We start from the raw sequence: 20045 nt of genomic DNA, 5'->3' as shown, positions 1-20045 counted from the left end.
TAAATTTGAATGGTTTCCCACACGCAAGTTAACAAGACGAATAGGCTCATAGTAGCTTAATAAAGTTTGGGGATTAAATTGATAAAGATATCTAGGTGTAGCCAGGAGGACGGCGAACTTACCTTGGTCGCCCATATGTGAAAATCTCAAGTCGAGAATAACTGAATAACTGAAAAAATCAGAAAGGTGAGCCCAGTTTCATAATTTGCTCGTTAGTTGTAACAGGTCCATGAGAGAGAGATCTGAGAGATTCCTTCTTTGTGAGGTCAACGAGCTTACCTCAAATTAACATTAATTTAAGATTGTGGCCGGAGAGCATTTTCCATAGAATATTCACATGCCCCGACTTTAATTCAAGCCTTCTACCAGAAGAAAGAAAGAAAAAAAAAAAAAAGTAAAAGAGGGAGAGAGTTTTATCGGTCAGCACACAGAAGATCCCTTTCTTTTATTAATTTCTTGTCCTGTTTTGGATCCATTGACGTTCTCCTTAACAGATCGACAAGATAAGTAAGAATTGAGGGACTTTGATTTTGTCATGTGCTTAATATTCCGTGATTTCATGTGCCTCTGCTAAGGAATTTCTTATCTACCATGTGCCTGTGCACCATGTAAGGGATCTCTTATTGTTTAAGATGCAGTAAATAAGGAATGGAACCTAGCTAGCCAGTCACTATTTGACTTTCCTCTTTACGAATTAGCTTTTTTTTTTTTTTTGGCTATGTAATTACCTAAGTCTTTTCTTTTTCTTAGAAGGGAAAAACATTATATATGGTAATTAATCTATAAAACGGTTATTTGATCAGTCTATATGTCTATATATGAACAATTGATCAATCTAATTACCGTATTCAGACAATAATAACTTTCTCGAAAAAAGAAATCTCATTCTTCACAAACAAAAAGGGGCCTTACCTTCATATGATATTCCTCTAAGAAAGAACTTTTGATCCTCTTATTCATATAAAATAAAATTTTAACCTTCATTGAATTATACGAGTGTGCTATCATTGTTCTTTTAAATATATTATTACAATAATTGTATGCTTTCTATCATGTTGCGGAAACAAAGTTTTGCACGTTTACTATCTCCTTGAAAATATGCTCGAGAATCCGTTACAAAATATCTCAATCTTCATCAGGTGAGGGTCCATGAGGATAAAATATCTTTCTTTCTCAACATACAATTTTTTATCAAGCATAATTGAATTGATAAGTACTGACAACATGATTAGTGGTTAAAATGCTGTTCTCTTCATATAATTTAATTTATCATAGGATGCTTAATATTTTTTATTAAGGTCACTGAGCGAAATTCAAGCCCTTTATATATTTGTGGATGAAAAATAACATATATTAATTAAGTGTCTATTTGACCTGATTTTTTTTCAACTTATTTATCTCTTAAAAGCAAAAACCAAGTTAAACAAGATTTTAGAGAAAACTCTTGAAAAAAACAACATTTTTTTGAAGAATAAAATTTTAAAAAAAAGTTTAAAGAAAAGCTCCAAAAAGAAGCTTTCTCTTCTCTTTTTTTAAAAACATACCAGTTTTTTCAAAAATATCCCTTTCTTTCAATTAGTCTCCCTCTCCTCTCTCTCTCTACAAATCATCCTTTTCCAATGCAAAATCATAAACTCCTTTTCTATCTCACTCTATAAAGACTATTAGAAAAAAAAATAAAAAACTTAGCAACAGAATAGTAAAATCTAAAATTTTTTAGTTCTTATAAAAATTAAAAGAAAAGAAAACTCAAAATTTAAAATTACATTCAAATACTATTTAAAGGTTTTTTTTTACTAAAAAATCTAATACTATTATTATTATACAACTTGAGAGTTGTTTCGTTTTTTTAAGAATTTTTTTTATTTTTAACATTTGAAATGAGATATAAACTTGAAGTAAACTTGTTCCGTTTTTATTTATTAAGTGATTGAAGATGACATGGATATTCATTATGGTAAATTTATTTTACCAAACAACTTATCAAATAATTTTAATTTAATTTTAAAAGTTATTATTTTTAATAAAAGCTTCATAATAGATTTTAAACTAAAAAAAATTAAACCGAACAAGCTCATACTTCTATAATAAGGAAAATCTCTACTCATTTTTAAATAAATTAGCACTAATGTATTAAGGGACTTTGAAATATGAATTGGTCGCTAAAAAAAAGTAGAAATATACATATATATATTGTCATGGATTTTAAATGGAAAAACTTCTCACCACATACAATATCTACATTTTTTTTGTTCTAGCCCCATCTTAAATTGAAATTCTGTATTGGCTTCATTGCTAGCTTCCTTTCTCGGGCTCTTTTTGTGGGAACCACAGCCATGAGCTTTTTCTATAAATTAAGATCCCTATCTTTACCAAGAATTATCAATCTCTCAAGCTTTTCTGCAGAAAGAGAGAAGAAAAATGGCAAGTTCATGCTTTTCAATAGCAGCCATTCTCATCCTCATCCTGTTTACAACTCACCTAAACTTTTGCATAGCAGCTAGAAAAATTCTGAGCTCTGAAACAGATACAGAGTTCATAAAAACTTCGTGCGGTGCCACAAGCTACCCTGACTTGTGTTTCACCACCTTTTCTAGCTATGCAAGCGAAATCCAAGCCAGCCCCAAAATATTAGCCAGCAAGTCCCTCTCCTTGACACTTAACACCACGCTTTCTGCTTCGAAATTCCTTACAGAACTCAGCAAAAGCCAGGCCTTGGAGCCCCGAGAGGCTGCAGCTCTTCAGGATTGTGTGGAAGAAATAAGTGATTCAGTTGATGAACTCAAAAGGTCTATTGGTGAAATGGATGAAATTGAAGGCAAAAGCTTTGCTTTCCGAATGAGTGATATAGAAACATGGGTGAGTGCAGCTTTGACTGACGAAGATACCTGCACGGATGGCTTCTCTGAGAATGCCACAGATGGAGATGTCAAAGCCACTGTAAGAAGCCAAATTGAGAAAGTTGCACACATGACAAGCATTGCCCTGGCCTTTGTCAACCGCTATGCTGGCACCAAAAATTAACCTGTCACTCGAAAAACTTATACCATTCATTTCCTATGCTATTGTATGTCTGGTCAGTAATCATATTTGCAGATTTCTTTTCCGAATTGTTTAGCTTTTGGATTGATAGTTCCTCAAGTGATTTGGTGTTTGAGTTCGATTAGCATGGCTGCTATATGTAGCAGAGAATAATGGAGTTCAATTTAGCGGCTATGGCAAGTTTGTACATTTATTTAAGGTTATTTAGCTGTCAAGATGCAAACGGTGTAACTACAGTCTTCCATCAATAAATATATTCTATGTTATGCAAACAATATATGGACAAAGGCAAATGACACTGCTTAGATTTTGCCCTTACCTGTTTACCTTCTTCCAATGTTTCTAGCTTAAAACATGGTGACTCACATTGACAGCCGGTTTGACACCGAATTAGTCTACGGTTCTCTCGTATTTTGCTGTCAGATACTTTGTTTTGAGTACTTGTAATAGCTGTCACACTCTGGCTATTAATGCTTAAATGCTTAATGCTAATTAAGGTTTTATTTGCTTTGTTTTTGCTTAAAGAAGCTGCCAATTTTGTGCTTGTTTCATTGTTATAGTATATTCAGGACTTGTAGTACTCTTTGTCGCAACTATTGCCAGTTGTTCTGCTTCTGCATTGGTTAGATGGTGAACACAAAAATTTTCTGTGGATATTGATAAGCTTAGATAACAATGAATATACACGCCAAATACAGGGCCGGAGTTCATTGTTGTAATGCTTTGTCATGATGAGTTTCATACCATCTAGTCTGTCTGGGAAATTTTATCATTTTTCCCTTTTCATGCAAACACGTGCCCCCAGCTGATAAAGACAACTGGGAAAAAAATCATGTGCAAGTCTCTTACCGAAGTTGATTGTAACAAATTCTTCCAGTAATCGAACTGGAGATTCATGCGCAAACTTGTTTCCATTGGTCCTACTTATCACAACAAGAAGGTCCAAAACGACCTGCTTCACGTGGAAACTGTGCCTCTTTGTCAGCTAGGGAGCGAAGGGTAATCAGCTGTGTCTTTTTTCTGATAAATTGACAAACATGAAACATGCAACACGTGAGGGAGAGAAGAGATCAAGAGTCGTGCAAGTCTTAGAAGATCAACCCCTCTAGGTATTATGAAACTTTGGTGTTTAATCTAGGCCACATTCTTTCAATATCAGCTAAACAGAGGATTTATTTGGCTTATAAAGGATTAATTACCAGTTGTTAAGTCCTTACTACTTCAAACTTTAATTTTCAATGATTGAACTCCTTTGGGTTATTCGAACTTGACCTAAACCCGTCCAGCACATTTGTTTTTCCAAAAAGAACAAAAATAAAAAGAGGATCATCAATCCTTAAATGGTCTGGCCGGATTATTTGAAAAACCAACATCAAACTTGGGAAATTTGTCAACGTCAAGTCATCAACTGATGGGTTTCTTTTGTAAATTTCTTAGTGTTAAGTCCACTTGTTAAAGCGCCACGCGTCCAATTGATAGCTAATCCAATTAAATTTGGGGCAATTAATGTACAATAAATCATATGAGCTGTAATTAAACTCATTCTAGGTTTGAATCCCAGGATGTTCTAGTCTAATGGTAAAAATTTAAATTAATGGAAAAAGGGCCATACAGACTCCATTATTTAAAACATCCCACTCAGCCACCATATGCCATGTACGTCTTCTATATAATATTCCATACACGATTGAGTCTTGAAAACTTTTTAAGAGGTTGATTTTCGATTTTTCTTCTTAACTGCTTAACTATTTGTGGTTCATACTTCATCTGCTGTTTTAGTCATCTAAGAATCAGAGCTTGGCAGCTCTTCTTTTCTGATTTGACTGATTTTTGGACCTTTTATTATATACCGCAGCCCAAGAAATTATTCTTCACAAAAAAAAAAAAGAAAATAATGCATTATTGCTTTGCAGAACTTCCATTTCTAACTGTTTAATTTCCTCAAATTAATTCTTTCAAAATTCCAATAATCCAAAAAGTTATGTCACCTGAAGGTACTCCATCATAAATAATGAAAGGTAAATAATAATCTCAATTTAATTTAACGTATTACCAAATTAAAAGGAAAAGGAAAGGAAATTAACGAGATCCTGAAAACTCAACCGTTTGAGAGTGACACCCTACCAGCATTGTTGTTCTAATTGGTGAATAATATTCGAAAGTGAAATACTTTTCAAAAAAAAAAAAGGAAAGTGACATAAACGAAGCAAGCAAAGCAGCATCTTTCAAGCCGCATTGCCTTTTCACTTCCTTTTTAGTAATGAGAATTGAGTGGTGCTTATCCATCTGATAATTCAAGGATTAGGGACCCTCCAATGCTTTTTTCAATTTAATCCAACTAATTTAAGCAATCAATAATCACATGATATCAATTTTGGAGTTAAGGATGCACGGTTAATTAGCAAGTCTCCTTTTATATCAATTCTATGCTATATTTGTTTAAGTCAAGCAATGTGTTAACTTTGCTTCACTAGCCAGTGGTTACTTAGAACTAAATTTTGTATATAATTCTTAATTAGTAATATTATTATATATTTTCAAGTCGATGTAATACTAGTACTTTTTATGTGAGGACGTAAGGGATAGTTTGAAGCATATTGTAGACAATTATAATCTATTTATCCAATTAATAGGTCCTAAGTTCAAGTGAACCATTGCTTTCATAGGATTAGGCTTTTGGTGAAAACTTATGTTACTATTCTCTACCTTGATTTGACATTAAATTATTGGACATTTGGCCTCATTGGTTAATTTCCTTTTCTTATTTCCAAGCTCTGCATGTGGCATACCAGAGGCACGAGCCTTTTCTATAAATTGACATAACCTGTTTTCCCCCAAAGGCGCATCCAATTCCCAGCACTTCTACTTGACTACTTCTACCGAGAGAAAGGGAGGTAAAAGGAGAGAAAGGTATGGCAAGTTTGTACGCTTCAATAGCTGTTCTTGCCGCCCTCTTTCAGTTAACAATTCATCTGAACTCATGCTTAGCAGCTAGAACAAATCTTAGTAAGGAAGCCAACACCCAATTCATCAAAACCTCTTGCAGTAGCACAGTCTATCGTGACTTGTGTTTCGCGACCCTCTCTAGCTACGCAAGCGAAATCCAAGCCAGTCCCAAGTTATTAGCCAGTACGGCCCTCTCCGTGACACTTAATGCCACTCGTTCCGCTTCCACAACGATGATAAAACGATCCAAAAGCCAGGGCATGAAGCCTAGAGAGGCTGAAGCCCTGAGCGATTGCATGGAAGAACTAAGGGACTCGGTGTACGAGCTCCAGAGGTCAGTTGGTGAAATGGATCAGCCTGGAGGCAAAAGTTTTGGTCTCCAAATGAATGATATAGAAACATGGGTGAGCGCAGCTTTGACTGATGAGCATACCTGCATGGATGGCTTCTCTGGTAAAGCCATGAATGGGAACGTTAAAAACTCTGTGAGAAGCCAAATTGTTAAAGTTGCACATATGACAAGCAATGCCTTGGCTCTTGTCAACAGCTATGCAGCTGCTGTACAGAACCCGTGATCAACTTTCGACTAGTGTAGATGTTCTATATGCATTTCCTATATATGTTTTACTAGCTTAGTACTTTTGTTATGCAAAATCTTGGTTTTAGTCTTTTTACTTTGGGATTTGGGAAAACAGGTGTATTAACTATTGAGTTTGGTATCCGTGCTTATTCTGTCAGAATGTAAATACTAATACTGAATATTGATGTTTAAATCCATTAATATGCTCTTCATTTTGGCAACAGATTATAGATGAAAGTGTTGTTGCTTGTCACTGCTCTTCTGCAGCTACCTGTTCACATCATTTTACTGTCTTTTTCAAGTATAAAATCCCTTTCGCACAATTAAGTTACAGTAAGTATTTAGTTACATTTTAGGATAAAAATTATAAAGGTTTGAAGTTGTTCAGTTGACATCGTAAAACAAAGGTTTATGTAATACGGTAAAAATTTTCATTTTTTGTCTATAAGATTCACTCTTCGCCTGGACTTGATGAGTGTAACATGGAAACATTATCCTTGCCCAACAGACACACCAAATTAACCATCCGTCCATTAAATTGCCTGGTGTTTATTGGAGCACTACCTCCTTTCACCTTTCTTACTGATTTTTAATCTAACGCCAGCATGCTTAATCCGTTACCTAACCCTTTAAATCAACTACCAAATCCGTGTATGTTTTTCCCACATGAAAGTTATAGTAGTATTTAAAATGGTGTTGAATGCGGTTTTCTTCAACAGTTAGGGATCCCTCCTTACAGAGCTTTTATAGCTTTTGCGGCCATGGAATAAAGAAAGAGGTAAGCAGTTCTCTTTGATTGGAGCGTTAGCCACGAAAGATTCAGAGTTTTATTTGCTTTTCTTGTTGAGGTAAGTCTGAACTACTCATTTCCAGCTCTGTCAATCTGCAGCCCAGAATACATAAGACCGAACTTGCACTATGTACAGTCTCTGGCTGTTTGAATTAGCATGTTAATGTCTTGTACATGATCGAGGGTTAGCATGATAGTTCTTAACGGTGTTTCATTGATGAAAATTAATGCTTTGAAAGCTTAAAGGGCATGATGTCCTGTGTTATCACAAAGCAAGCCAAAAGCTCTATTTAAAAGGTTTAATCCTCAGGCACTAAATCCCGCCAGAAGACAGTATTTTGTGATGACTATAGACCTCGTTTAATGTTTTGCTTCAAATGCCTGTTTGTCATGTCTAATCTTAAAGACAGCTGGTTCACATGTTCTCCGGTTTTGGATTTGATATGTTGTGTTGGTTAAGGGGTCATAGCAATCCAAAATCAGATCCTGGTTGTATTTTTCAAAGAATCCCCTTTTCCCTGAGTTATCAATGAAGCATTTAATTTTTCAAAAAAAAGAAAATTGATTATTTTTTCAATTAATTCATATTTTGACATTTATACAATGTTTTAAGAACTTAAATTATTAAAAATGTATTTAAAATTTCAGTAATTTGTATGAATATTTAATAATATTAAATTATTAAAATCATTTATAAAATTACTAAACATACTTAAAATGAAAAAATATTAATTTTTAATCATTTATGTTAATATTTTAATAAAAATATTTTCAATTTTAATAAGTTGTATGTACTATTTCAATAATTTAAATTATTGAAATCACATTGAATATCATTGAAAAATATTAAACATATATAAAATATTTCAATAATTTAAGTTACTAAAATTATGTAAAAATTATTTAAAAGGCATCGAAAATTCTGTCAAGCCATTTCTTAAAGCTAATTATCTGCAATTAGTAACTGCAAGGGCTTGGTCAATGAAAGGTTGGATATGCCATGCGACTCTGCAAGGGCTCATATTAGTCATATTTTTCGATAAGGTAATAGAGTTGTAGATTTCGTGGTCAATAAAAGCTTTATTAGTTTTTATAATTTTCTAGTTTATGACACTCCTCTAATTAGGGTTGGAGTCTTATTGTTTTATAATGTAATTGAGGTATATTTTTCTTGGACGATTAGACAATAACGTTTCTTATTTTCTTTAAAAAAAAAAAAAAAACTGCAAGGGTAACTAGTTCCCTTCCCTACGGACCCTACTCATCACTAGGCCCTTTGCCAGCCACAAGGACGATCTCAAAGCTGCTGCCCACATTCTGCTGTCGTACACTCTACGAATACTTTTTTGTTTTTTTATTAAGTTCAAAACCATGGCCCCATCTCAACAGATTCCGGTAGTATAAAGTTAGGCAGTTATCAAATGACTCATTGCTTCATATCAAAATTAATGAAGCATCTCGTTTTAATGTTCACTTTTGAAATTGAAATTTTATGTTTAATAATTTCCAAATAATTTGTTCTAAATAATTATTGCTCGAGATAACTGATTGAATGATTTTGGTGATCGAATCAAGTCCTTTGTGTATGAATAGAACATCGAAGGATTCACATGAACCTAATTGCTCTGTTTGAACTCTTACCAAAAACAAAAATGTTGTGTTTTGGACGTGTCAATGGAGGTCCACATAGATTCTTAGGATCAAACAAGCCACCATTAGCGTCGTAACTTGTAATGACTTTTTTTGGCCAGTAAAAAACCATGGTTGAAGTTGAACAACCTTGAATCAGAGCTGAGGCTGATATTGATCGCATGTGGCCTGGACTAAATATCAACCATTCATTTTCGTGGAGAAAAACAAACTACTACGCCTAATTGCGCAGTGCAATGGATTACTTGGGCTCTTATCATATGAAGTCCTTTTTTGTTCCTTTGAAGAAAAAACCAATCCTTACCCTAAATCAGTTCTAGACTTTTATTAATTCATTCCAATAATTGTGGATAATTACACCCAATGTAAGAAGGATTTCCAATAGATTTAACATATAGGGAATCACAAAAAATAAGCATGGATTCCATTTTTATAGCCATTTAATATACAAAAAAGAAACATTGTTACTTATCATAACAAGCATAGTATAATTCATTATATTTATAGGAACAAAATATTTTTAAGATCAGTAATAGTATATTATATATATATATATATTCCTCCTATTTTAAATGAAAATATTTTCATAAAATGATTAGTAGCTTGGATTTGCTTCCTAAAGCACAGTTTTATACTATCTTAATTTATTGGCAATGATAAACCTTGCAATTAAAAAAATTTAAATTGCTGTATATTGAACTTAAGAAAATGATTAAATTCAAGCATTTGACTCATTAGTTAATGTATGATTTCTTGTTTAAATAGTAAAATTCGAATCCTTATTCTCTTGTTACTTAATTGAAAAGTACGAAATTAATTAAGTGTATAATAACTAAGTAGTAATAAAATTTTCTCTAACTGGCCGGTCTAGATGATATTCTCGTAAATGATAATCTTAATTCATTATAATTTCTAATTAAAAAGCATAGAGAATTAATCTCAAATTTATCATTATATTATAACTTCATATTGAATTTGCAAATGCTTAATTTCTATTAATTTTTTTTTTATTAAAAAATCAATAAAATAAAAAATATAATTTCAAAATTCAATAAAATTAAAATATAATATCAAAATTCGACATTAATCATAAAATAGGTACAAGTTTAATCTTAATTTCAATCCCAAAACTTCAAAGCGAAAGAGAGAACAATTAAATGGGCCTTGATGCTTGTTAGGCCTTTAAGGTTTGGACCCTTTGTTTGGGTACTACGAACCCTAACAAATCATCTGAATCTGTGAGAGGGATTTTTTGTAGCGGCAAGCAAAAGTGAAGGTCTTATTGCCAAGTTCATCAACATCTTCGAATTAACAGTGAATTTAAAATTTTTTATATGAAGATGATTAAAAAATAATTATAAAAATAATTATATTATATGTATCAAATTATATATATATAATAATAAAAAAATAAAACAAATAACAGATGATGATTGTTATTTTTTTAACGTCGTCCATACTTCAAATGGATACATGATGGAGCAATTTAATTCTTTATTCATATCATATTAACTTCAAAAATAAGATATAGTTTTTATATTATCAGATATGCATTACAGTATTAGATGTTCATTTACTTGAGGCTTGGAGTGTTCCTTTCTAATATCTATTTGTATAATGTTTTGTGTTTTAAAATTGTCTCTATTTTCCCCCTTTTAAGCAATTGATATGCTTAGAGGAGCCGGAAGAGCCCAGCCCGTAAAAACTAGGAACGGAACCCAAAAATTTTCTTTTAATATTGACAAAAGAAAAGGAAAAAAGGGGAAGAAAGAATGTTGACTAGTGCGAGTTAGTGGACACGTGTGGATGTCCAAACTTCAAACAATTGGATTGGCTCAGAGGAGGCCACCCGGGAACCCCTACCCCACCATCCCAGAATATGCGGATATACAATTTCTAACTCACGTGGCACCTTCACTGCCGTTGCTTTTCAACCTTAGAATTGCAAACTGGACGTCGTTTTGTTATTTCGAGTTTTGAACACTTTTGCCCCCAATAACTCACATCTTTTACACAACTGCCTCGTCTGTTATTATTTTGGATGGGAAAGGTATTTTCATTTAGGAGATTTTGACGTTTCAAGCTGCCTTGATCTATTTGCAAAGAGCTCCAATGCCCAAAAATTTGAGATCATAAGGAGTTAATATTTTTCATCAATTTTTAACATGAAGAATTTGTTTTTTTTTAATGAACAGAATGAGAGATTTGAACTTAAATTTTTTAATAAAATATATATTTATTATTTAATCAAATGTTCACACGAGAATTTAATTTTTAATTTATTAATTCAATTTTAATCTTTAAGTGCTATTGACAATCTTCTTTCCTTTTACATTTTAGCTACCATCCAAACCTAAGACTTTATCCCTCATGCCTGTATTTTCAGTGAGAAAAATGCCTATCAATTTTCATGATGGTAGCATATGAAATATAAATTTTTATGAATTTGATGTCTTTGTTTTTTGTAGTAAGGCAAATTGCACATATTTTTCCACAAACATAAATGATTGGAATTCTATTATGATTCACAAATTAAAAGTTGAAATTTTAGAAGACATGATTAAGAAATTCCTTGGAGAGTTTGAATGACTTTTTTTTCTTTTATAATATATCATTACCTATCTACCAAAACAAATAAATTATATAATGAATTATTAAATACAGTATAGAGAAGGCTTTTTTGGTTATTTATAGTCATGCTTGATGGCAAACTTATTAAGACATGTAATTTTCTCTAATTTTTTGGTCCATAAACAAAAAAAAAATGAAAAAGAAATTATTGCAAAAGACAAAAAAAGAAATGAAAGAGCAGTTCGAAGGAAAATGATCAAAACAGAAGTAGAGAAAAGAACAGCCCAATCAAAGCTAAAACTCGTGAGAACCTCTTAGTTATCGTTATCCCTAACCACACACGAAGGAAAACACCGACCCAAAGCCATATATCCGGTAGAAATAAAGAAGAAGAGAAAACAGAGAGAAGCAGAGTGAGAACTGAGAACCAGTAAAAGAAGAAAAATGGCAGCTGAGACAGCGCTAAGGATAACGGGTTCGAGTTCTACAGTTTGTAATCTAAATGGTTCTCAAAGGAGACCAACTCCTCTATCTTCTCCAACTCGTTTTCTGGGTCTGCCTCCTCGAGCTTCTTCTTCCTCAGTTTCCTCTTCTCTCTCTCATTTCTTGGGAAGTGTCCGAATTGGCTCAAGACTTCCTATTTCACGTCACCAACAGGGCAAGAGAAGGAACTTCTCTGTCTTCGCTATGGCCGCTGAAGGTAAATATGCTTTATTTCTCTGTTTCTTGCTTTTTTTTTTCTTGTTTTCTGTAGTATATATAAGTTATGTGGTTGAACTTGTTCATTTTATGCGGTAATTTGTTGTTCTCGTAATTGGGATTGTTATGCTTTGAATATTTTACGCCTGGGTTTTCGTTTCTTTCAGCTTTAGTTTAGTTCTCTCATTCTTTGGCAATTGGAGATTTGGATTTTTGGTATAGATGCTGGTGTAGGCTAATTTCCGGTTCATCTGACACTCAGAGAGAGTTGCATTTTCAAAATTTTAATTGTCCCTAACTGATATTATTCATAATTAACATAAAATAACGTGGTCACTTAATCAAAATTTTGGTTTTGGGTAGCATTAATGAAGAAAACGGTTCTTCTTTTACAATGAATTTACTTCCAAGTTTTAGCTTCAACCAAAATATATGGTGAAAAAGTATATCAATGTAGATTTTTTACTTTTTTCAAATGCCCAGGCACATCAATGAAATGGCTGATAATTTTTCTTTTAAGAAGCATAAGCAAATACTCTGGATTTTTATTATAAGGTCAGGCGCATTCTCCCCTAGGAACCTCCTAAGTTCTAAGAGACAATCAAAAGAGAACAGTAGGCTCCATATGTTAGGACAAATTTCTTGCTACTTTGCTAACACTCAGCTGAATATCTTTTTTGTTGCTTTGCAGAGACAAAGCGTGCAGTACCATTGAAAGATTATCGTAATATTGGAATTATGGCCCACATAGATGCAGGAAAGACAACAACAACTGAGCGTATTCTATACTACACAGGAAGAAACTATAAAATTGGTGAGGTTCATGAGGGTACTGCTACAATGGACTGGATGGAGCAAGAGCAGGAAAGAGGTATTACAATAACGTCAGCTGCTACAACGACATTTTGGAAAAACCACCGAATTAATATTATTGATACCCCTGGCCATGTTGACTTCACACTTGAAGTTGAGCGAGCTCTCAGGGTTTTAGATGGAGCTATATGCTTGTTTGACAGTGTTGCTGGTGTTGAACCACAATCTGAAACTGTGTGGAGGCAAGCTGATAAGTATGGAGTACCCAGAATTTGCTTTGTCAATAAGATGGATCGTCTAGGAGCAAACTTTTTCCGGACAAGAGACATGATAGTGACAAATTTGGGTGCTAAACCGCTTGTGATTCAACTGCCAGTTGGTGCAGAAGACAATTTTCAAGGAGTGGTTGACCTTGTAAAGATGCAAGCTGTGCTTTGGTCAGGGGAAGAATTGGGTGCAAAGTTTGTTTATGATGATATTCCAGCTAATCTTCAGGAGTTGGCTGAAGAGTACCGGTCACAGATGATAGAAACTTTAGTTGAATTAGATGATCAAGCTATGGAGAACTATCTTGAAGGTGTTGAACCTGATGAGGAAACCATTAAGAAATTAATTAGGAAAGGCACCATTGGAAGCAGTTTTGTTCCAGTATTATGTGGCTCAGCTTTCAAAAACAAGGGGGTTCAGCCATTACTTGATGCTGTCATGGATTACTTGCCTTCACCTCTTGACTTGCCAGCAATGAAGGGAACTGATCCTGAGAACCCTGAAGTGACAATTGAAAGGAAAGCAAGTGATGATGTACCATTTTCTGGACTAGCTTTCAAGATCATGACTGATCCATTTGTGGGGTCCCTTACGTTTGTCAGGGTGTATGCTGGGAAGCTTTCTGCAGGATCTTATGCGTTGAATGCAAACAAAGGAAAGAAAGAGAGAATTGGTAGACTTTTGGAAATGCATGCCAACAGTAGAGAGGATGTTAAGGTCGCTATGGCTGGTGATATTGTTGCTCTTGCAGGTCTAAAAGATACCATTACAGGTGAAACTCTTTGCGATCCTGACCATCCCATTGTCCTTGAACGGATGGACTTCCCTGATCCTGTTATTAAGGTTGCTATTGAACCCAAGACTAAAGCTGACGTTGATAAAATGGCTACTGGTTTGATCAAGCTTGCCCAAGAAGACCCTTCTTTCCACTTCTCACGGGATGAAGAGATAAACCAGACTGTAATTGAAGGAATGGGAGAACTGCATCTAGAGATTATTGTTGATCGTCTGAAGAGAGAGTTCAAGGTTTGTATCAACATCTAATTGTGAAACATATTAATACTCTTGATCATTCAGCTCAACTGTGTGTGCATTTAATAACTGTACTGATGCATAAATGTTAAGTAAATCTGCATGCATGGTATCCCTTTGATTTGTTTGGAGATTACCGTTTGCACAATTGGATCTATTCTCATTATCTTGTCTCTGTATGTGGGGGAGAGTGTCTGTGTGTGATGAAGTTGTCCTAAGTAGAATCAGCTCATCTTCTTCCCCCCAATCATTTTTACCTAGGTATTCAGTTAAAGTAAACTAATTGTCATAAATTTGGTTTCTTGGTGTATGTAGGTAGAAGCTAATGTTGGTGCACCCCAAGTAAATTACCGTGAAAGCATTTCTAAAGTTTCAGAAGTAAAGTATGTGCATAAGAAACAGTCAGGTGGACAAGGGCAGTTTGCTGATATTACTGTACGTTTTGAGCCCATGGAGGCGGGTAGTGGATATGAGTTCAAGAGTGAAATCAAGGGAGGAGCAGTGCCAAAAGAATATATTCCTGGAGTCATGAAGGGACTGGAGGAGTGTATGAATAATGGTGTACTTGCCGGCTTTCCTGTTGTTGATGTACGTGCCGTGCTAGTAGATGGTTCTTACCACGATGTTGATTCAAGTGTCTTGGCATTTCAGCTGGCAGCCAGAGGAGCCTTCAGAGAGGGGATTAGGAAGGCTGGCCCAAGGATGCTTGAACCTATAATGAAAGTTGAGGTTGTCACACCTGAAGAACACTTGGGTGATGTGATTGGTGATCTCAACTCAAGGAGAGGCCAGATTAACAGCTTTGGTGATAAGCCCGGTGGGCTCAAGGTATGCCACATTACCAAGTTCTTTCTTGTTAAGTTGTTGCATTCAAATTTGTCAGCACCAGCCCATTTTCGTATCTAAACCATTCAAACTTTGTATCAGAATGAAAATATAATTGTTCTATAGTCATGATGTGCATATATGTTGCCAATAGAAAAAAAATGGGAAAATAGGAGTATGAATTGTTCCTTTGTGTAATCTGACGATTCTTAGGAAAGATCCACTAGACTACTTTGCTAGTACTACCAATGAGAACACGAACTACATGTTAATTGAAGTACGCACCGTAGTGTTCTCTTGGATTTTCCAAATGGAAGTTTCCTCTGGCATTGCTTTTGGATTAGGGATGGTAAATAACTCTTCTTTTAGTCTTATCGTTCACGGCTTGCTGTTGGATGACTGCAGGTGGTTGACGCCCTTGTTCCGCTTGCGGAGATGTTCCAGTATGTTAGCACTCTCCGGGGAATGACAAAAGGTCGTGCATCCTACACCATGCAATTAGCCAAGTTTGACGTTGTCCCTCAACACATCCAGAACGAGCTTGCCTCAAAAGGGCAAGAAGTTGCCGCTTGATTTGGTTTTCCTCGGGTCCCAACAACCAGGAACACAATATTTTTGTTCACTCCATAATTTAAAAAGCGCAACATTACCCTTCTTTTCCCATTTTTTTTTATAAATTCTAATATTCATGTCTTAGTTTGAGATATAAACTTGCAACAGCATTCTGAAGCACAAGCACTCTGCTCTGGGCTCTTCTCTTCGAAATTGTGAATGCTCTATAAATCAGAATTTGCAAGGGAAGGAATTATCTGGTTCTGTTCCATGAACTTAAAAGTTCTAATTAGTCTATTCAGTGTAAAATTTTGCGAAAATTTGAGGTAGGTTGTCGCTTTTATCAAGGATGTAGAGTTAAGCAGGGACAAAATCATTGGAGAAAAAAAATACATAAAAAATGCCCAAAGGCGTCAACCCAAAGCAATCAAATCTTCTTATAATACGCCCAAACACAATGTTAGGTAATTGGAGAAAAGAATAAATCTATGACCAAACAACCCGTAATCCACGCAGCCTACACAAATGCCGAAGAAGCTTCCAGAACCACCAGAAGTCTCTGGTCTCCTCCTCTTAACTTAGCTTCCTTTATATCCCTTGCTCTAATACTTTCCCTCACTCTAAAATACCCAAAACCCCCGAAATCCAAATCGTCCCTCCAAGCAAATAGAAGCCCACAAATTCCTATAAGATGGCCGACGAAGCCAAAGCTAAAGGCAACGCCGCCTTTTCTTCCGGCGATTTCAACACCGCAATCAAACACTTCACCGAAGCTATAAACCTTGCCCCGACGAACCACGTCCTTTACTCTAACCGATCCGCCGCTTGCGCTTCTCTTCATCAATACGATGCCGCATTATCCGACGCCAAAAAAACTGTGGACCTTAAACCGGACTGGTCGAAAGGTTACAGCCGGCTCGGCGCGGCTCACTTAGGTTTACACCAATACCAAGATGCCGTTTCAGCCTATAAAAAGGGTCTTGAAATCGATCCTAGTAATGAAGCCTTAAAATCCGGCTTGGCTGATGCTCAGTCGGCGGCGACGGCTTCGGTTTCCCGAGCTAGGGTAGCGCCGCCACCTAGCCCATTTGGTGATGCTTTTCAGGGGCCGGAGATGTGGGCGAAGTTGACGGCGGATCCGACAACCAGGGTTTATTTACAGCAGCCGGATTTTGTTAAGGCGATGCAGGAGATTCAGAGAAATCCTAGCAAATTGAACGAGCATTTAAAAGATCAGAGAGTTATGCAAGCTTTGGGGGCTTTGTTAAATGTTAAGTTTAAGGCGCATGGTGCTGGGGATGACATGGAAATTCCAGAGGCGGATTCACCACGTCCTCCACCGCCTTCACAGCCGGCTAAGGAGGAGGTGAAGAAGCCAGAGCCTGAGCCTGAACCAGAACCGATGGAAATTACAGAAGAGGAGAAGGAGAAAAAAGAGAAGAAGGAGAAAGCTTTAAAGGAGAAGGAGGCTGGAAATGCTGCATATAAGAAGAAAGACTTCGAGACGGCTATTCAGCATTACACGAAAGCAATGGAGCTTGATGACGAGGATATTTCGTACCTCACCAATCGAGCTGCTGTTTATTTGGAGATGGGCAAGGTATGGTTATTTATTTTAATTTGTTTATAAGTTAGAAATTTTACTTGTTTTAATTTAGTTATTGGTATGAAATTTATAACATATGAAAAGATGAAATTGTTGGCTGATTATATGTTTTTATAGTTGCTTTTTAGTTGAACTCAAAATTTAGGTGGCATAATGCTAATTTCATGTTGGTATAAAATAATAATGACCACAATTTTTTTAGAATGATTTTGAATGTCAGGTCGCTTTTGCTTTAAGATGGAGCCCTGTTTTTCAGAATCTTTCTAATAATAGTTCTATGATAGAGCCCTGCTTATGAAAGTACATCTGTGAATGTCATGTTGGCATGATTGCGGAGTATGATGGTATGACTGTGAGTGTTCTATGAGGCCTTACTAATCGTTTAGAATGTTTGTCATTTGCTTAATTATGTTGGTTTTATAAGCTTATTTACAGCACAAACACATGTTGCTTTCTTCTTGAAAAGACGACAGCGGGAGGATTGTAGGGAAAAGCCTAGTTATTTCCTCCAAAGGAAATGGAGTTATTTAGTTGATTTTTCCTAACCTCGTCTTCTTTCCTACCAATACCATTTATGTTAGGTTGAAATTTTTGGGTGTGGATGGTTGTGAACTCATTATGCCAATTATATTCTGGCTCCCCTTTTTTCCACTGGACCTAATAGGAGAGATAATTTTTCAGTCAACATCATGTGATTTAGTGTATATGTACTTGGATTTTATGTATAGGGGTTATAGTTTACAATGGATTTTATGTATATCTAACTGCACTGCCCTTTTTCTTTGCCTAACATCCTTGTTAAATGCAGTATGAGGACTGCATTAAGGATTGTGACAAGGCTGTTGAAAGAGGTAGAGAGCTTAGATCAGACTTTAAGATGGTAGCAAGAGCTTTGACTAGGAAGGGAACTGCTTTGGTGAAAATGGCGAAATGCTCAAAAGATTATGAATCAGCTATTGAGACTTTCCAGAAAGCCCTTACAGAGCATCGCAACCCTGAAACATTGAAGAAACTAAATGATGCAGAAAAAGCAAAGAAGGATTTAGAGCAACAAGAGTATTTTGATCCAAAGATAGCTGATGAGGAGCGTGAAAAAGGTATTCTTTATTCGTTTCTGTTTAGTTTTTGCCGGCACTGTCATGTACTTTAAGTTTCTTTACTATGTTATGCTGTATCTTGTCACTGATGTTTCCTAGGTTGCTCTGCATCTTGCTCTCCTGTTTATTTGAGTTTGGTCTGAGTCCATGTATTATAATTGTGTTGGAATGAGAAAAATAGTAGTCCCCTATCATGTTCATTAGCTGACTGGACAAATATATATGCAGGGAATGAATGTTTCAAGCAGCAGAAGTACCCAGAGGCTGTGAAGCATTATACAGAGTCATTAAGAAGAAATCCTAAAGATCCAAAGGTAAGAAAGCCTTGGTCTGTTTATGTGAGTTTGTGGTTGACCAAGGCACAAATATAGTATCTTATTGACTGTTAAAATATTTTGGCCTTATCAGGCATACAGCAATAGAGCTGCATGCTACACGAAATTGGGTGCATTGCCAGAGGGATTGAAGGATGCTGAGAAGTGCATTGAGCTTGATCCAACATTTTCCAAGGGTTACACAAGAAAGGGTGCTGTTCAGTTCTTCATGAAGGAGTATGAAAAAGCTTTAGATACATACCAGGAAGGGTTGAAACATGACCCTAATAACCAGGAATTGCTTGATGGTGCTAGAAAGTGTGTAGCTTTCTGCTTCAGATTTTTTGGTATTGTGTTCCTGTTTCAACAGTATCTTATAATTAATTGTTTCTCTCAATTATTTTGCAGATGTGTACAACAGATTAACAAAGCAAGCCGTGGTGATTTGAGCCCTGAAGAGTTGAAGGAAAGACAGGTTAGGATTTCTTTCATGTCTTTGTTTACATATGGGTTCTAAAATCCGTGTTGCATGCCGATGTAAATTTTAATTGGTGTAATGTTGCAGGCTAAGGCAATGCAAGATCCGGAAATTCAAAACATTCTCTCAGATCCTGTCATGAGACAGGTAAGAACTGAAAAATATTGGTTCAGTGTTGCAGTACTTGTAATGTGATTTTATTTGGATTCTTTGTTGTTTATATGGTGTACTAAAACAGTGGGATGTGGGCAGGTGTTGATTGATTTCCAGGAAAATCCAAAGGCGGCACAGGAGCACATGAAGAACCCTATGGTAATGAACAAGATTCAAAAGCTGGTCACTGCTGGCATTGTCCAGATCAGATAAATGTGAGGGAGAGTTTTCTCTTATTTGATTTTCCAGTTTAGTAAATTTGTACTTTTGCAGGGTGAATTTGAATGGTCTAATTTGTAAAAACTATTAGTTTCAGTTGGAAATTTTCAAAAGTTTGCTTGTTGGCTCGGCTGTGAACCTTTTTCATAGACTTTCTATGTTCCTTCTATGCGTCACTGGATGCTTTTGCTCCGGTTGTTAAAAGACCTCTCCCTTACTGCCTGGCAGATCATCAACAGTGACCAGAGGACTCATCAGTTTCTTCAGCACAGAGAAGAATATCATTGTGGTTCTGTCTAGTCTTTTATTTTATGTGCATGGGTATCCGGAAATTGACTTTAATGACGCTTGTTTGGCTTATTGTTTTTTAGTGTTTTATTTTTACATTTCCTTTACGAAAATTTGCATTTG

General features: G+C 35.5%; 4 protein-coding genes across 4 annotated transcripts; all 4 read left to right on the top strand.

The window, feature by feature from the left end:
• Window positions 2374-3360, top strand: LOC18606326 (21 kDa protein). The gene has a single exon (XM_007039876.2). It carries the CDS (start codon window positions 2422-2424, stop codon window positions 3022-3024), a length of 603 nt encoding a protein of 200 aa, XP_007039938.2. The 5' UTR covers window positions 2374-2421; the 3' UTR covers window positions 3025-3360.
• Window positions 5866-6815, top strand: LOC18606325 (21 kDa protein). The gene has a single exon (XM_007039875.2). It carries the CDS (start codon window positions 5955-5957, stop codon window positions 6561-6563), a length of 609 nt encoding a protein of 202 aa, XP_007039937.2. The 5' UTR covers window positions 5866-5954; the 3' UTR covers window positions 6564-6815.
• Window positions 11810-16042, top strand: LOC18606324 (elongation factor G-2, chloroplastic). The gene is made up of 4 exons (XM_018117354.1): window positions 11810-12279; window positions 12970-14384; window positions 14706-15218; window positions 15621-16042. Exons 1-4 carry the CDS (start codon window positions 12024-12026, stop codon window positions 15786-15788), a joined length of 2352 nt encoding a protein of 783 aa, XP_017972843.1. The 5' UTR covers window positions 11810-12023; the 3' UTR covers window positions 15789-16042.
• LOC18606323 (hsp70-Hsp90 organizing protein 3) lies at window positions 16269-20027 on the top strand. The gene is made up of 7 exons (XM_018117355.1): window positions 16269-17367; window positions 18182-18470; window positions 18699-18784; window positions 18879-19102; window positions 19193-19259; window positions 19350-19409; window positions 19515-20027. The coding sequence occupies exons 1-7, from the start codon at window positions 16459-16461 to the stop codon at window positions 19626-19628; spliced, it is 1749 nt and encodes a 582-aa protein (XP_017972844.1). The 5' UTR covers window positions 16269-16458; the 3' UTR covers window positions 19629-20027.

This window comes from Theobroma cacao, chromosome 3 (genome assembly GCF_000208745.1).
Source record: "Theobroma cacao cultivar B97-61/B2 chromosome 3, Criollo_cocoa_genome_V2, whole genome shotgun sequence".
NCBI lineage: Eukaryota > Viridiplantae > Streptophyta > Magnoliopsida > Malvales > Malvaceae > Theobroma > Theobroma cacao.
The sequence above is the reverse complement of the archived record's forward strand: the minus strand, read 5'-3'. Positions and strand labels throughout refer to the sequence as shown.

Coding starts and splice junctions, on each gene's coding strand:
- LOC18606326 (XM_007039876.2), top strand. CDS start 2,422: ATGGCAAGTTCATGCTTTTCAATAGCAGCCATTCTCATCCTCATCCTG.
- LOC18606325 (XM_007039875.2), top strand. CDS start 5,955: ATGGCAAGTTTGTACGCTTCAATAGCTGTTCTTGCCGCCCTCTTTCAG.
- LOC18606324 (XM_018117354.1), top strand. CDS start 12,024: ATGGCAGCTGAGACAGCGCTAAGGATAACGGGTTCGAGTTCTACAGTT. Junction 14,385..14,705: donor GTCTGAAGAGAGAGTTCAAG/GTTTGTATCAAC, acceptor TGGTGTATGTAG/GTAGAAGCTAATGTTGGTGC. Junction 15,219..15,620: donor ATAAGCCCGGTGGGCTCAAG/GTATGCCACATT, acceptor GGATGACTGCAG/GTGGTTGACGCCCTTGTTCC.
- LOC18606323 (XM_018117355.1), top strand. CDS start 16,459: ATGGCCGACGAAGCCAAAGCTAAAGGCAACGCCGCCTTTTCTTCCGGC. Junction 18,471..18,698: donor TGATGAGGAGCGTGAAAAAG/GTATTCTTTATT, acceptor ATATATATGCAG/GGAATGAATGTTTCAAGCAG. Junction 19,103..19,192: donor TTGCTTGATGGTGCTAGAAA/GTGTGTAGCTTT, acceptor ATTATTTTGCAG/ATGTGTACAACAGATTAACA.